Below are 17,103 nucleotides of genomic sequence, written 5' to 3'. Positions count from 1 at the left end.
AACTGAGATGTTTTGAATCTAGTTTATACTATAGCCATTTCTAGGAAACCATATTTAAACAGCACTGGTTATCATGAAGTATACAACATGTCAACTGTGTCCCAATTCACATCAGTAAAAACCTTCTACCACTTTATTCCCTATAACCTAACCTCCATCAGATAATACTAAATAAACTATGCTGAGTGCACATATTAATATATATCAAATGTATCAAACGGTTTGCTGGCTGTATTTTCAGTAGTGTTTATCTGTGGTCATGCAGGTTATAACTCTGAATTTTTATTAGGAAAACTAAATTGAGAATTTATAATATTCCTGATTTAGCTTCACCAGCTGTGCCACAGCCATGGAAAATAACTCGAGAGGGTAAAAATCTAACAATGAATAAGAGAGCAACAGACAAATTGCTTTTGCTTCATGCTTACCTGCTTTGCATCTGCTGCTAGAAGGTTTAGGATCACAGATAATAATTAGTAGTCTCCCAACTTACATATCATCACTTCAGTAAATTGTGACATGTATTTTTTGGTTATCTCATATAAAATAAGAATATAATTATTAATTGCTGTGTAATCTTGAGAATCTTGAAAATGATTCTTTAAAATGTGCACCTTTTTTTTTTTCCCTTTTTACTTATTCATTTTTAAATTCAGCAGATACCCAGTGAGTTCTAAACATGCCAGACATGTGCTGCGGACAGACATGATACCTGTCCTCAGGGAGATCAAAATCTAAAGGTGGAATGTGTTATTAAACATTGTACAGTATTGAGAGCTTTTTTCCCGAGGTTGTTTTTTTTTTTGAGATGTAATTATAATACTATGTAAGTCTAAGGTGTATAATGTAATTGTTTATATATGTATATATTGCAAAATGATTCCACAATAAGGTTAGTTAACATATCCATCACCTCACATTGTTAACTGTCTTTGTGTGTGTGTGTGATGAGAACTTTTAAGATCTACTTAAAAGTTGCTACTTAGCAACTTCCAAGTATGCAATACAGGATTGTCAATTGCAGTTGCCATGCTGTACACTAGGTCTCCAGAACTTCAAAATGTGAATCTTGAAAATGACTCTAGCACCAAAATTATTTTATAATTTCACCCATTAAAACAGTCACAATGAAATAATAGTATAAATTGTTCACTTTAGAAATCAGGCAATTTGGGGCCAATGAAAAATAACCTAACTGCTTATATTTAGAAGTAATACTGGGTTAGCAGAGGGAGAGAGTAAACAATGCAAGAAGTTCCTGTAGATAGTTAATTTAGTTGTGTAATTGTTAACAAAGAGCAGTGAGTGGGATCTCTCATTATGAACATTTCTCTTCAATTTCTGGTATAGGATGGTGTATAATAGGGAGTTGCTGGTAAAACCTCTGCACAAACTTGTGGGACTTGACAGATAAGACAAATACTGGCATTTAATAGATAAACCTTACAAATATTGCTTTTTTATGACAGTGATGTGATTATCTTTGTAGGTCTTTTATAAGTGGATATTTGACAGTTTGTTTTGGTAGCTACAGAGTTAGGCCCCCACCTGGGCCATGACCTTGTTTCTTTTAACTCACCACTGAACCCTGGTGTCTTACACATCACCCACCATACAAACTACAATTCTTGAAGGAATGTAGATACATTATTCATGTAGATATATAGAGGTTTCAGTTACCTGTTCACAGAAGAAAAATAACAACTTCTTCCCTGCTTAGTGAGAATGCCTTCCCAGTCAAACATATTCTCATATTGTAGTTATTCCTATCAGGAAACCTCCGTTGCCAAACAGCATTACTGCTAGTAATAGCAATGTATCAGCGATACATACCTTCTATAATACTAATTCTCAACCACTGTTACTTGAACTACATTTTATAAATGAGGAAACTGAAGATTGTGGATATTAAGTGTCTTGTCCCTGGCCACAGAGCTATTGTTAAATGGTGAAGCCATGGTACATTTATAACAATTAAAAAATTTGTAAGCCAGCATACATTGAGCATTTAATTACACATCAGGTACTATGCTAAATATTTTGCATTTAGCTTCACTGTAACAATATGAGGGAAACATGATTATCATTGCCATTTTTCACATTTGGAAATAAGGGACAGAGAAGTTAAATAATTTGTCTAGGATACATGTGGTTTATGGTGAAGCCAGAAGGTCTTTTCTCTTATACCACCTCCCATCCCTCCAGTTAGAATTGAGATAAGGGCAATATGATTTATGACTGTTTGGAACATTCATAGTTTAAAAAATATTATTTTCAGTATTAGTTTGTGTAAGATTTTATTTATTTATTTATTTGACAGAGTGAGAGAAAGAGAGAGCATAAGCAGGCAGAGTGGCAAGCAGAGGGAGAGGGAATTGCAGGCTCCCCACTGAGCAGAGAGCCCAGGACCCTGGGATCATGACTTGAGCCACAGGCAGACACTTAACTGACTGAGCCACCCAGGCGCCACTTAACTGACTGAGCCACCCAGGCGCCCCTCAGTATTGGTTTTTTTTTTTAAGTATTTTCTGCTACACTCTGTTGATTATGAAAATGCCTCAGCTTTTAAAGATAATTATAAAATATCCCTCTGAGTGGAAACTGAAGTTTGCTTTGTAGATAGCAAATAAATTGGGTTCCTCAATCAGAGGAATATTCAGTCTCATTTTATTTCATTAACAGTCATGGATTGACTAATTAGTTTAATTTTTTCCATTGTTTGTGTTGCATTTTTGTTTTTTAAACGTTAGGAATAGTGATTTTTTTTTTAAGTCTTTGTGGGCACCCTGGGAAAAAGCATCTGTTTATAGTGTAAATGCCTTCCCTTTGGCCAAAATAGAGTAGAATTAGATTTTTAATCATAATTTTATATTATGATTGTTTACTGGAGTGCCATTTATAGAGTATGGCTTCCAGACATTGAATTTGACATAGTTTCATTTTTAAAAGGGCTGATTTTTTCCCTTAAAGTTGTATTTTGAATTATACCAGAGGTAACTTATAGTTACTTTATGTGTTTATGTATTTTTCTCCTTCTGACTATCTGTTCTGGGAGGACGACATTCTGACCTTGTAACTGGCACATGCTTATAGTTTATTTTAAAAGAAATTTCAGGCTTTTGAAACTACCTGAAGATATTTTTTAAAAACCATTAGATGATAGAGAATTAAACTTTACATAGTAAGTTTAGCTAAATTAAATTCAACAACTTTAGGTATCTGTATGTATAAGGTATTGTGTTTGGTGACATGAGAGATATAGATGACAAAAACTTGATACCTCTATCCTGGGGTTTGTAATCTGTTAGCTGATCCAGACAAATACATAAATAACCATAATGCAAGGCAGGCTATGATAAGTACTGTGGTATAGGCATCAACAAAGTGCAGGGAAATCAGAATAGAGAGATTAATCCCAACTGGGAGGATCTAGGAAGTTCTCATGGAGTAGGTAGGATTGAGTACAGCTTAATTTATTGCTTTCATTCATTCTAGACTGTCTTCTGAAGATTGATGTCTATTTCCTTGAGCTCTTTAATTTTGTTGCCAATTTGGATAAGCATGGCACAAATCCAGCAGGGAGGTCCAGATGAAAAAGAAAAGACTACAGCACTGAAAGGTACATACTTAATTTGCTTTTTCAGGGTATTTTCATTGTGCCTAATGAAGGCATAGGAATATTTAGGTTATCTTCTATTCATTTCAATTCTAAAATAAGAATGTGAGTGTTTAATCCATTTGTAATTCTTTGTATCCCTCACAACAACTGTTTCAGTGTCTGAAATATAGTATGTACTCAGTAAATAGATCACAGAATCATGTAATTTTATAACTGTAAGAATTCATAAGTCTTTTCTTATCCAGAGTCGTATATTTAATGGTAAAACTAACACTGTAGATCTCTTGAGTTAAGACTATTGCCATTATCATATTTTTGTTGATCAGAATGTCATGCTAGGCTAGTATAGTGATCTGCCTAATAATCCAGTATTCTCTCTTTGTGGTATTAATTAGGGATATTTTTTGAAAGGCTGTCCATGTTTAACACCTTGGAGGGAATCTACCCTAGACATTCTTTGGGAATTTTGAGTTCTAGACTTTTTTTAAGTCTGTAGTCTAAAAGAATTTTACTCCTAAAATAACTATGTTTTGTTGAACTGAAAGATCTCTTCAATGGATTTTCTAAATGTTGAGATGCCAGCTATGCCAGATAATGAGTCTCCTTACGTGTTCGATATAGAATCTTTGTGGTCTTCATGATGCTTTGTAGGTAATGCCCCAGACCGTCTTGACTGCATCCATTTTTCTGAATCCCTCACTGCTATCTTACCCTGCTTTACAAGGCTGGATGATAAAGATACCTCAAGAATCTCTCCTACTACCTTTTATCTCTTTTCATGGAAGCCTAAAGCATATATATAATAAAGCAGCCAGTTTCTTAGCTCACAGTTTGCCTCATCTTGTCCCTGCTTTTAGAGCTAATGTTCTGTCAAGGGGATGGTGTAAGTAGCCCTTATCTTCAAAAATGGAAAATGGCTAAGAGCATTGCTTTCTTCTCACAAATGTGAGAGATGATGATGTTTTGGATTGGATGATGACAGATTCTGATTATGTTTTGAAGGAAGAGATGACATGATTTTCTGTTGGATTAGACTTGGGTTGTTAGAGGACAAATCAAGATAAATTTGAAAGTTCTTGGCCTAAAAAGCTCTAAGATGGATTAAGAAAACTGGGAAAAGCAGGTTGTGGTGATGGTAGGGAAAAGCAAGAGTTAGGTTTTAGACATATTAAATATTAAACTGAGATCCCACTTAAACAAGAAGTAGAGAAGTTGAGTATGGAGTTTGGGAGAGCATTTGGGTTAGAGATAAAAGTTTTAGGAATCGTTAGCATAGAGGTAATATTTAAAAGACCATAGGTCCTAATTAAGATCACCAGGGATGTCAGTGTAGACAGAAAAGAGAAGAGATCTGAACTTTGAGCCCTGGGACATCTCAGCTCTCAGGTCAGGAAGATGAAGAGGAATCAGCAAAAGAGGCTGAAAATGAATTTCTAGTAAAATAGGCTGGGAACCAAGAGCAAGAGAGAGATCTTGAACACCAAATGAAGACAATGGGAGTAATTCATTCAGTCATAATAATGATTCAGGTTAGACAAGGACTGAGAAATTACTTTTAGGTTTGACAGTGTGGATGTCATTGGTGATCATCACAAAGAGCTGTTTTCACAAATTGATGGAAATGAAAGCTCTATTAGAGAGCTTCCATAGAAAATGAGAAGGGAGGAATTGGAGGCAGCTCCGGACAATCCTGTAGAAGATTTTAGCGTATGCTTGTGTGCTGCTGGAAATGACTAGCACTCTCAGAATAATGGTTGATTTAGGAGAAAGGACAGGAATGTGTTTGTTTCCTTCTAAATAGACTCACTGGGTTTCCTAGATAGACTGTGCATCTTCAGCCTTACTCGATAATGTGAAAATTATATCTTCCAAATAGTCATTCCAATTTACACTTCCTCAAGCAATATGTAAGAGTTTATATAGGTTTGCTGGATTTTAGAGCTAGTAAAATTATGTAAAAAGAATATGAATAGGGTCTAAAGATGGGATTGTCTGGATTCAAACTCAGGTTTTTCTACTTACCATGAACTAGCTACGTAGCTTCTCTGAATCTTAATTCATTAGTACTATAGGAAGAAGAATGTCTGGTACACATGAGCTTGTGACAATTAATGAAGGAGTTAAATTGGAAATATTAGAAAATAAAGTGGCAGTGCATGGCAAAGTATATTTAGAACAAATTGTCAAACCGAATTAAACTTTATCTTTAAAAAAGTCTACTTGTCAGTGTTATGGATTATACTTTTGGTGTCATGTCTATGCATCCTTTGCCTAACCGTGGTTTGTGAAGATTTTCTCCTGTGTTTTCTTCTAAAGGTTTTATAATTTTAGATTTTACATTTAAATTAATGTTACATTTTGAGTTAATTTTTATGTAAGGTAGGAGATCTAAGTCAAGGTGTGTGTGTGTTTGGTTGGTTGGGTTTTGGGGCCTGTTAATGTCTATTTGCACCAGCACCATTTGTGAAAAGGACTGTCTTTCTAACGTGGAATTACTTCTTCCATCTTTGTAAAAAATGAATTGTGTATATTTGGGTGTTTGGATGGCCTTGTTTTGGGTTCTCTGTTTTGCTCCATGGATCTTTGTCTCTTCTTTAATATCACACTCAATTGATTACTGAAGTAGTATATCTTTAACTTGAGTAGAGTCATACGTCCCATTTTATTCTTTTTCAAAATTGTTTAGCTATTAGCTATTCTAGGTTGTTTGCTCTTCCATATAAATTTTAGAATAAAATTATATTTGCAAAAAATATACTGAGATTTTGATAAGAATTTACTTAAACCTATAGATGAAAATGGGGAAAATTGACATTTTTATTGCGTCTTTCAATCTATGACATGGTATGTCTCTCATTTATTTAGATCTTTCACGTCCTTCATCAGCATTTTGTAATTTTCAACGTGTAAGTTGTAAACATTTGTTATTAGATTTATGCTCAAGTGTTAATTATTTAGAGTGATTATGAACAGTCTTGTGTTCTTAATTTCAGTTGCTACATGTTTACTGATAGTTTGTGGAAATATAATCAAGTTTTATGTGTTGCTATTATATCTTATGACTTTCCTAGAGTCATTTAATAGTTCTAGAAATTTTGGGGGTAGATTCCTTGATATTTTCTGCGTAAACCATCATGTCATTTGTACATTGGACAGTAAACCTTTTATTTCCTTTCTTGCTTTTTTTGTACTTGCTAGGATTACTAATACTATGTTGAATAAGGATAGTGAAAAAATGGACATTCTTTCCTTGTTCTCAGGGGTAATAGTGAATGGTGACACTCCCATTTTACCCCTTTATTTTTAGACCTGTAAATTATGCTACGGGAGAAATAGCACCATATATTGGACACCGATTCTGAGTATGTACAACCTTCTGGAGAGTCTTGCTCAGCCCAGCAGGGTTCTGTCACCTAGCTGGCACTGTAATGAATCTTTAAAAGGCTATTTCACCATTCTCTCAAACTAGCTATTTGAGGATAGTTGGGAAAATGGTAAGACCAATGAATTTCATGAGCATGGGACCACTGTTCCAGTTCTTTTTCTGTGAAGTGAGCTCCTTGATCAGAAGCAATGCTCTGTGGAATACCATGATCATAGATAAGGCATTCTGTAACTCCACGAATAGTAGATATGGCAGAAGCATTACATGTGGGGAATACAAATCTGTATTCAGAGACAGTGTCTATTCCAGTAAGAACAAAATGTTGCTTCGTTCATGATGGAAGTGGTCTGATGTAATCCACTGTGACCAGGTAGCTGACTGATCACTTTCGGGAATGATGCCATACTGGTGACTAAGTGTTGTTCTTTGCTGCTGGCAGATTGGACAATCAGTAATGGCTGTAGCCAGGTTGGCTTTGGTGAGTGTAAGTTTATATTGATGAGCCCATGCGTAACATCCATCTCTGCCACTGTGGCTACTTTGTTCATGAGCCCATTGGACAATGACAGGGGTGGCTGAGGAGAGAGGCTGACTGGCCTCCACAGAGAGAATCCTCTTACCCACTTGATTATTATTATCTTCTTCCTTTGAGGTCACCTTTTAGTAAGCATTAATTTGGGACACGTATCTTTCACTTCTTTTGCCTGTTCAGAGGGGACTATTCATGTAACTCTTTTCCAAATTTCCTTGGCGCCAGTTTTCCAATCCTATTCCTTCTAGGTCCCTGTCCATCCAGCCAAACCAGTGGCCACAACCCATGAATCATTATATAGTTACTTGTGTGGCCATATCTTTTCCCAAGCAAACAAAACAGCCAAGTGCAGTGCTCTCAGTTCTTCCCATGGGGGAGATTTCCCTTTACCACTTTCCTTCAGTGGTATCCCAGAAAGCATCTCTGGTGCTTTAGCCTCGCTTTTGGGTGGTGCCTGAATATTTTGCAGAACCATCTATAAAGCAGACCCCAGTCTTCTCTTCTTATATCTCCTGATGGTAGGAACCCGCCATGAGGCCTTGGGTGATGCCAATAGATAGAAGGTCAGTGTAGCAGGAATGGAGGCTATATGCATTTGGGCTACTTCATGTAACTTACTTTTGCCTTTGCGATCTACTCAGTTCTGATCAGATATACCATTCCCATTTGATGATGGAGTGCTGTTGTACACACCCGACTTTATGACTTGATGGGTCAGATAACGAATGTCCCATTTATGGTGGGTAATTAAGGTAACATGGTAACTTGGTAGCTCATGCTTAAGCATTCAGTGTCTACTAAGGCCCAGTGTCAGGCCACGAAGAGTAGTTACCTGTGGTAGATGGCAGGGCTTTACACCAAGATGCTAAGGGCCTTGCCAAAGATTCCAAACAGCATCCCAGGTTTCCCAATTATTGACTTAGTTCTCACTGTAAGGTCTGGCAAAAGAAAAGAGCTATTACAGAGCTCTTCAAGGATGCCAGTGTTCTCCTCACAAATTTATTTCTCATTGTTGTAGGGAAGGTATGTCTTCTGGTTCTCCCTTGGTGGCCGAGTAGTTTGACAAATCCATTCTAGCATTCCTGTCTTCCAAAACCTTTGTATTCCTTCCTCTGCATTAAACCAAAGCATGTCTGGCATTTGATCAATCATACAAACTTAGAGCCCTTCCTAACTCCTCAAGCTGCAATGTTAAATAATAGACACTATGTGCTTAGCGAGCCTATATCAATAAATATGACCTGATCTTTCCAGCATTGTTCCATACCCTTAATATTTATTCCCACACATGTTCTCTGGATTTCTGGCTGTATACATTAGCAAAAAGAGGTAGTTCTTTTGTTGTGTTGGGTGTTGTGCAGCTCCTTATGAGTCACACTTTATACCTCACCTTTAGTGGCCTGCTGTGACTTGAGTGCAGTTGAAAGTCTAGGTGTGAAGAAGGCTTTGGGCTGTGGGTCCTGAAGAGAATCAGCTTTTTAAAAAAAATTTGAGAGAGAGAGAATGAGGGAGAGGGAGGGGCGGAGATAGAGGGAGAGGCAAGTGACTATCCACTGAGCAGGGAGCTCAATGCGGTGCTCGATCCCAGGACCCTGAGATCATGACCGGAGCCAAAGTCAGACGCTTAATTGACTGAGCCACCCATGTGCCCCAAGAATCAGCTTTGTCTTGCCTGGCAGCAGCCTGAGGGAAGGCATTACCGTTTCTTTAGGCAACGAAGGTTAACTTTCCCAGACTAAGATAGAGAGACCACTTCTACTGAGGGTGGGAAAGCTTCTTCCATTGACAAAGAATTATCAGAATTTGAGAGTCATTGTCCCCAGCTGCATCAGGGTTTTCCCACATGTCGCCATTCCAATTTGCAGGATCCCATTCTTTTCCAGTTAGTGTCCTCACTTTAACCATGGACACCTATGAGACTGGTAGTTCTACTTGCGTTATAATTCAACTAGTTGCAGGATGAGATTCTGTGCTTGATTTTTAACAATCTCAGCCCTTCAGCTACAAGAGATAAGGGTTACCTTCAGGGCACACTTAGAAAATTAGAGGTTATTTATGCTGTGCTTGACCTGGGATTTGAATTCCTGAATTTGTCCATTTTTTCCACTTCCTTGTCCAGTGACCCTAGGAGCAACCAGCCAATTTCATAATGTTGTTAGTTTTCCAGAAGTGTTTGAAAGTATCATATACATATTCGTCCAGATTCAGATGTCAATCTCATACAGGAACACCTTCACAGACACGCTCAGAGTAAGGTTTAACCAAGTATCTGGGCACTGCAGGGCTCAGTCAAGTTGACACATAAAATTAACCAGCACACCATTCCTCTCTGTCTTTGGACACTTAGGTTGTTTCTTGGCTATTGTGAATAATGCTGCTATGAACTTGAGTGTACAAATATCTGTTTTAAGTCTCTATTTTCATTTCTTTTGGGTGTCAAGTGGTATTTTTACCCAATTATTACATATGCTTAGTTGAAGTTTAGAATTCTAAGTTCCTTAATCACTTTAATCACCAGAGGTGTGTTTTGTGTTATTATCTGATGCATATTTAAGTTATATCGATTCAGTCATACTGTATTTTACAGGTGATTGAAGGTATTTTTAATGGAAATGTTTTATTATACTTGATTTTCGCCTAATCCACTGTCTTTGGAACCCAGTCTCTGTCTAAAATGCAGCTTATGGTATTGCTTTCTTTTTAAAAAGCAGGAAAAATAATTTCTGACATTTTCTTTCTACATGTCTTCTCAATGCTAATGAAATAAAAAAATATCTATATCTGGTTCCCTTGTTAATAGAGGAGAAGTTTGAGGAATGCCTATTTATTTAGTTTTCATTTTGTCATTCACAGGAACATTTCAAACAAGGCAAAAGCATATTTCTGTATTCATAACTTTATTCTTTATAAGGTACGGAAGAGAGGGGGCAGAATATTTTAGGGTTGATATGGCGCATAGAGTAAGTATGGTGATTTTGAAAGAGCATTGAGTTAGGTATTGGAAAATACATTTATTCCATTAATCCCGGTGTACTATTAAGGTATAATTTCGGACAAGCCATTTTTACTCTCTGAGCTGATTGTCTCATCCGAAAGACAGTGAAGGTGATAATACATGCTACTGTTTTGTAGGGTTGTGATGATCAAGTAGGGTAAAGTAAGTGAAAACTTTAAATTGGTATGTAGATGTTAGGTGGCATTTTATGATCTGAGCTGGTAGACAAAATGGCTGTTAGACATAATATATCTGCTTATATATTAGATGGTTGCTGTGTGTCTGATTAAAAGGTTTCTAAGTTTTGAAATGTAGATGACTAAAGTGAAGGAGACTCAACTCATCGGAAAGAGAATTTTCGAGCCACTCCAAGCCACTTTTGCTACTAAAAAATCTTCTATTTTGCTCTGTTTTGCAAAGGATTACATGGTGTTCAGAAATTCACTAATGAATCAGAAATTTGTCGTGTATAACCCCTTTTTAGCCCAGTATGCATATTATGTGACATTTTACATTTTACTAGAGAATTTACAAACATTTTTTGTATTAGAATTTTGAAGATGCTATATTTTTATGTGAGTTGAGGTTTATTTGATATAGCAGTTTGAAGAGTACTAAAAAATGATTTTTTTGATGGCGTATCTTTATGGCCTACAGAAAGAGACTAGAGACTAGAGGTAGACAAACTACTTTTTTCTTTGGCGTATTTTGATGTTCCATATATATGGATTTGTTATATCTCTGTATGTAAGAGACAGAAAGTGTTTCTTCTGAGATAATTCTTTTGTAGGAAAAGGGACTGTATTTTTTTAGCTGGTTTCTTTTCAGGAACTTGAGTTAGAATGCAAAATCTCGAAACCTAGACATTTTTTTAAAAAATCTTTTCTTCAGAACAATAAATTTGAAGCTTATCTTTTTGTTTTTCTGAGTTTTGATATAACTCTCTGATGGCATATAGTGAGAATTTTTGCCTCATCTTATAATAAGAGCCTAAAAGATACCATTAAATACTTGTTGACAGACTGAGTCTAGGCTGGGGCAGGGAAAAGATAAGCCTATAGCAAACATCTTGTGGTAACACAAAATAAGGAAATACTTAAAAAACAAAAAGATAAGAGCATGTCAGACAGTTACAGGAGACAGCTGAAAGAGCTTACAGCCATGGCCATTGCTGGAACAATTTGAACAACAAAATAAATGATGTAGTATTGATTGTAACCCAGAGTATATAATAAATATCCATGATTCCATACTGATATAAGTAAGATTGAATAAATGTGTAAATGGAGGAAGAGAGACAAAAATTTCATACAGAAGAATTACAAATAATATATATAGGTATTCTCTGCTCCACAAGGTAGAGTATAATTCCACCTCTTCCTCCTTGAAAGTGGGCTAGACTTATTCACTTCCAAGGAATAGATTATGGAAAGGGAGAAATAGTAACTTCATAGTTGAGATGTCTGGCAGACACTGCCATAGCTAACTGATGGGAGATTAACATCCCCAGTGATGTCCCGTGGATATCATGTTTCCCTTGATATAATATGATATGATATGATATGATATGATATGATATGATATGATATGATATGATATGAGAGGGGCAGTTTACCTCTGTAGTAGTCTTTCTAAAAACCTGTAGCCCTAGTCTAATCACAAAATTAAAAAAAAAAAATCAAACACACCTAAATTGAGGGTCATTCTATAAAATACCTAACCAGTATTCCTCAAAAGAGTCAAGATCATGAAAAAAAGGCAAAGACTGGAATCTGTCACAGGCCAGAGGAGCCTGGCAGACATGGCAGCTGCATGCGGTGTGGTATCCTGGATGGAATCCTGGACTAGAAATGGACGTTAATGGGAAACCTGATGAATAATTTCTGGGCTTAGTTAATAGGAACGTACAGATGTTGGTTTCTTCACTTTCACAAATGTACCCTGGTAATGTAGGATGTTAACAATAGGTGAAACCAGGTAAAGGACCTACAGACACATCTGTTTTTCTTTCAACTTTTCTGTAAATCCAAAATCATTTCGAAATAAAATGTTTATTTAAAAAACTTTGTTGACAGTTTTTTTGTTGTGTGGGAATCAAATGGTATGAAGATAAAGACTGCGTTGTGTTAACCACATTTTCTCCAGTTAGCATGTTGCATTTTAGTATTGTGATTTTTTCCTATAAAAATGAAATAATGTGCTGTATTGCCCCATTTAAATTTGTAAGTTTCCTTATTCATAAATAGTAGTTTCATCTTTATATAAGAATTAGTGACCATTTAAGATACCTGAAACTTTTAAAACTATAGATGGAAGTTAGTAAGATACACATTAATAGCTGAATATTTTGAGGGGAAGAAGTTACTAATTCACTATAGTGGTACATAGGATCTAAAATTGTGATTGTTTTGGGAATTATGATTTTGAAAGTGCTTTTGATATTGTCATGATGTAGCGCTTGGGGAACTTAAAATGTTAAAAACATTATCAATAAGGCAACACATAAAAAATAATCTAGTAGAACAGAAAAATATGTAAAATAATCAAAAATGTAATCCTTGTTATTAACTTTGTTACTAAAATATGACTTTGTTACTAAGAAAATGAATGTAAGTGCATTTCATATTCTTTTCTAGATTTATTATCTAGGATTGATTTGGATGAACTAATGAAAAAAGATGAACCACCTCTTGATTTTCCTGATACCCTGGAAGGATTTGAATATGCTTTTAATGAAAGTAAGTGGTTGTATGCTACATACAAGATTTATTTATCATGCTAATAGAATCATAGGACAGATACTATTTGCTATTTTTATTTGCCAGTTAAAACATTTTATGTAATTCATTTAAAAAATAATGACTTATCCCTTCATGGTGAAATTCGTCACTCAAGCAAAAGAACCAAATTATAATTTCCCATAATTATCAAGTCACTTAAGCCAACGGACTTGAATTTGATTTAACTTAATGTATTTCAACCCTGAGCTTTCAACTCTCTGGCATCCAATTGGAACTCCAATTAAATTACGTGGAAAGAGGCTATATTTAAATATTTTTTCCACATATTTAAAATGAAGTGGTTAGCAATTATCATCTATGATGATATTTTAAAGCATTATACTCAGTTTTCCATGATTTTTTCAGGCAACATCCTTATTTTAAAATTTATTTTATTTTTTTAAAAGATTATCTATCTATCTATCTATCTATCTATCATCTATCTATCTATTTGAGAGAGAGTGAGAGCAAGAATGAGAGGCAGAGAAACAGAGGCAAACTCCCTGCTGAGCAGAGAGCCCTACACGAAACTCAATCTCGGGACCCCAAGATCATGATCTGAGCCAAAGGCAGATGCTTAACTGACTGAGCCACCCAGTCACCATGTTTATTTTAAAATTCATTAATTAAATTCTGAATAAGAAAGACTTTGCACTTGGGGTTTGGAAGAACATACCATAAGTTACAAAGATGTTTCTAGAACACAGAATTATGAATCACTGAATTAATAACAAACCGTTACATTTGAAGAGTACTGTTGTTACAGGTTTGGTAGCATTTAAGTTGTAGCTTTCTATTTGTTGCTCCACATCAACTAAATTGGGTGATTTGTTATCATTGTAGTAGTGGATATCCCTTTTTAATAACAGTTATAGGTGTCAGGATTTATACTGACAGTCTCTGTGTATCGGAAGATTAATTGATTTTAAACAGATGGTATTAGAAACTTTTATCTCTTTTCTGACATTAATTTTCATGCTTTTTAATAAAGGATATCTTAATGCCAAGATATGTATGAGTAGTACTATTTTGTTTTTTTCAAATTTCTTTGTATTTTAATTAACAGAACCAAATGGACATTGAGACTAAAATTCTTTCTTCCTTTAAAATGATTCCTAGATTCCTTCAGAACAGGAATTGGGTGGGATGTTAGTATTGTGGGTAAATCACAGAACTATGTTTGCTTTATGGATATAGGACGTCAGTTTTCACTGAAGTCTATGTTTCATCTTCTATGAATATTTCTTGAAGTGATTAAAAAACAAAGAAGGAATGCAATTTTTTTTTTTTTAAAGTAGGCTCCATACCCAATATGGGGCTTGAACTCATGACCCTGAGATCAAGAGTTGCATGCTCTACCAACTGAGCCAGCCAGGTGCTCCAAAAGCAATATACTTTTATGTTCTCCTTTTTTACCAGATACATACACACATCTTTTCACGCACTTGTACAGCCTTGCATGTACTTACCTTGCATTCACATTTATGTACATACCCATACCTTTGCATACACATGTACCGTTTCATGTATGTATACCTCAAATGTGTGTGCATCCTTGCACACACCTACCATTTATTTTATAAGGCTCTTGGACATTGTCTTGCATAAACATAGACTAACAGTATGAGGCAGAAATGCTTGAATTCGAAGGAGAGAACATCACTTTTAAGGATCTCTTTTTAGCCTGATACAGTTCACCTTTGAATTTGGGTTAATGGTGAATATTTTTTCAAAGAGGTGAGGTTTTGGAAACAGAAAATTGCGTTTCGATACTAAACCCCTAAAAGGGCAATTCTAACTTAGTATCTTTGGGGACTTCTTTTTTAACTTTATGATAACAAAAACTCTTACGAAAGCTTTGAAATTAAACTTTCATTAACTGATTGAAGGAGTTTCTAATTTTTTCTAAAGGATTCTAAAGTAGTTGGGTAAAAGAAGAATTTGGATACAAATTTTATTGTAAGCCAAACAATTTGTAACAAAGGGGAAGAGATTGTTTTTACCTGCATCAAATTGATAACTTATTCTTTGAAATCACTGTGCCTTTTCAAATACACCTTGTGTTTCCCATTGTTGTATTGCGTAGGGCCCAGCTCAGATGTCCTTGCTGATGAAGTTGAAGGCTTTTCCTATACTCGCTCTGCTCTGGTGCATTATTATGAGGCAGCACACTTTTGTATCACTAAGAAAAATAATTGGACTTGAGTTTGAATACCGTCTTGCATAATACCTGATATTTATTGAACGCTTAATACATGCCAGGAATTATCCTGAATACTTTCAACTTATTCATTTAGGCAAGTGATAGCCTCTTGGAGGTCCTAAACTCTGTAACAAATCTGATAAAATATATGGATACAGTTCCCAGAATAGCACACATTTTAGGTATACATGTGAAATTTTACAACTGATTTTAGGGGACCCTAAGCTAAAGTGTCCTAAATCTAAATCAGACCTTTGACAGTCACTGGAAGGATTGTCCAAACCTTTGAGAAATGCCATATTTGCAAGTAGAAATATAACATAAGTGATCCAGATATTTTTTCCTGAATGAGAATGTTCACTTCCTTTGCCTCTTAACCTTCTTTTCACTTTTTTTTTCAACCTTCTTTTCACTTTTAACACTAGTGCTTATAGATGACTATTTTGACAAGCCCCATTTTCCTAAAGAATACAAAAAGAGGTGTTCCAGTGATCTAACACAATGTCTCATGTTGAGAGTATTAAAAACTTTAGAAATAAGAATTAGCCCTTATTTTGTTTATTTAAAAAGGCAATTTTGTATGTGGTGAAATTGATTCATAAAAATAGTGAAGTAGTTTTACTTGGAGTAGTATATTTCCAAGGTTCAGTTTTAGTGCCATAACTTCCCTTTCAACATTTTGTCCACTCCTGCATGCCCTCATTGAATAAAAATCAAATACTAAGTTCCACTCTGCATGTCACGTCCCTCTTCGGGTTCTAAACCCTTTCTTGTGCCTCACTGCTCTTAGCATAAAGTCCAGACCCAGTAGTTTGAGCCTTCTGGTTTTTTATCCCAACATGTTCTCCAGTGTTCTGCAGTTTGGCTCAGTACTTCTTTTTGTTGCTGTTAAAATGGGTTGTTCACTGTTATTTGAGTGTTCTGTCCATTTTTCACATTTTTGTTTAAATTGCTGGGTAGAGGCAGGGGGGAGTAGGTTAAAGTAATTGGCCTGTGGTCTGTTTCTCTCCTGATTACCAGCAGAACACTTCTGGGACAGAAAGAACACAGGTAGCCTGGTCTTTTCTCCTTATAAACTTGCTGATAATGTAATCTTTTAGTGAACGCAGACTAATGTTTACTATAAGCAGAGTCTTTATCTATGGAACACTTTGAGCAGGATGACTGGGTTGGCATTGCTTGTGGTAAACAAACATAATCTGTGGATATTTGAAGTATATTTCTCTGAAGAATATAGAAGCGGTACCACTCTCTGGCATATAAAATTGAAGTATTTTATAACCAAATGCTCACCAATGTATGAGGTGACCCTTTTGCTTCACTTAGAGACCCCCCTACTTCGGACCAGAGAGTGCTGGCAGTGAGAGGGAAGGACCTGGGAAGAAATACCCAGGCTGTCCCGGACCTCTCCTGCTGTTTTTTGCCTGTGCCTCTTGATTGCTTATTCTCTTGATATTACTAGCAAAGTTATTATCAGTAAAATCTCTGAATTGAGTGTGCCTGACTTGACAGTCCAAACCGGTGTTGGCTCTCTGCTTTTCTCCGATGTTCATTTAAAAACTTAACCATACTACAGGGCCTAGTTGAGA

The 17,103-nt window shown here is 35.7% G+C and overlaps 1 protein-coding gene across 12 annotated transcripts in view; it reads left to right on the top strand.

The window, feature by feature from the left end:
- The window catches only part of FAM172A (family with sequence similarity 172 member A), a 428,036-nt gene that overhangs the window by 39,129 nt on the left and 371,804 nt on the right, over positions 1-17,103 (top strand). For 9 of the 12 annotated variants that reach the window (XM_057307516.1, XM_057307513.1, XM_057307511.1 and 6 more), the window contains one exon: positions 13,168-13,269. In XM_057307516.1, the coding sequence (XP_057163499.1) occupies positions 13,168-13,269 (102 nt within the window). Of the gene's footprint in view, positions 1-3,495; positions 3,620-13,167; positions 13,270-17,103 lie in introns of all 12 variants that reach the window. The other 3 variants (XM_057307509.1, XM_057307515.1, XM_026498614.4) reach the window with 1 other exon arrangement.

The sequence above is a fragment of the Ursus arctos genome, unplaced genomic scaffold (genome assembly GCF_023065955.2).
Source record: "Ursus arctos isolate Adak ecotype North America unplaced genomic scaffold, UrsArc2.0 scaffold_5, whole genome shotgun sequence".
NCBI classification, from domain to species: domain Eukaryota; kingdom Metazoa; phylum Chordata; class Mammalia; order Carnivora; family Ursidae; genus Ursus; species Ursus arctos.
Note: the sequence above shows the minus strand (reverse complement) of the source record. Positions and strands in the feature narration are given on the sequence as shown.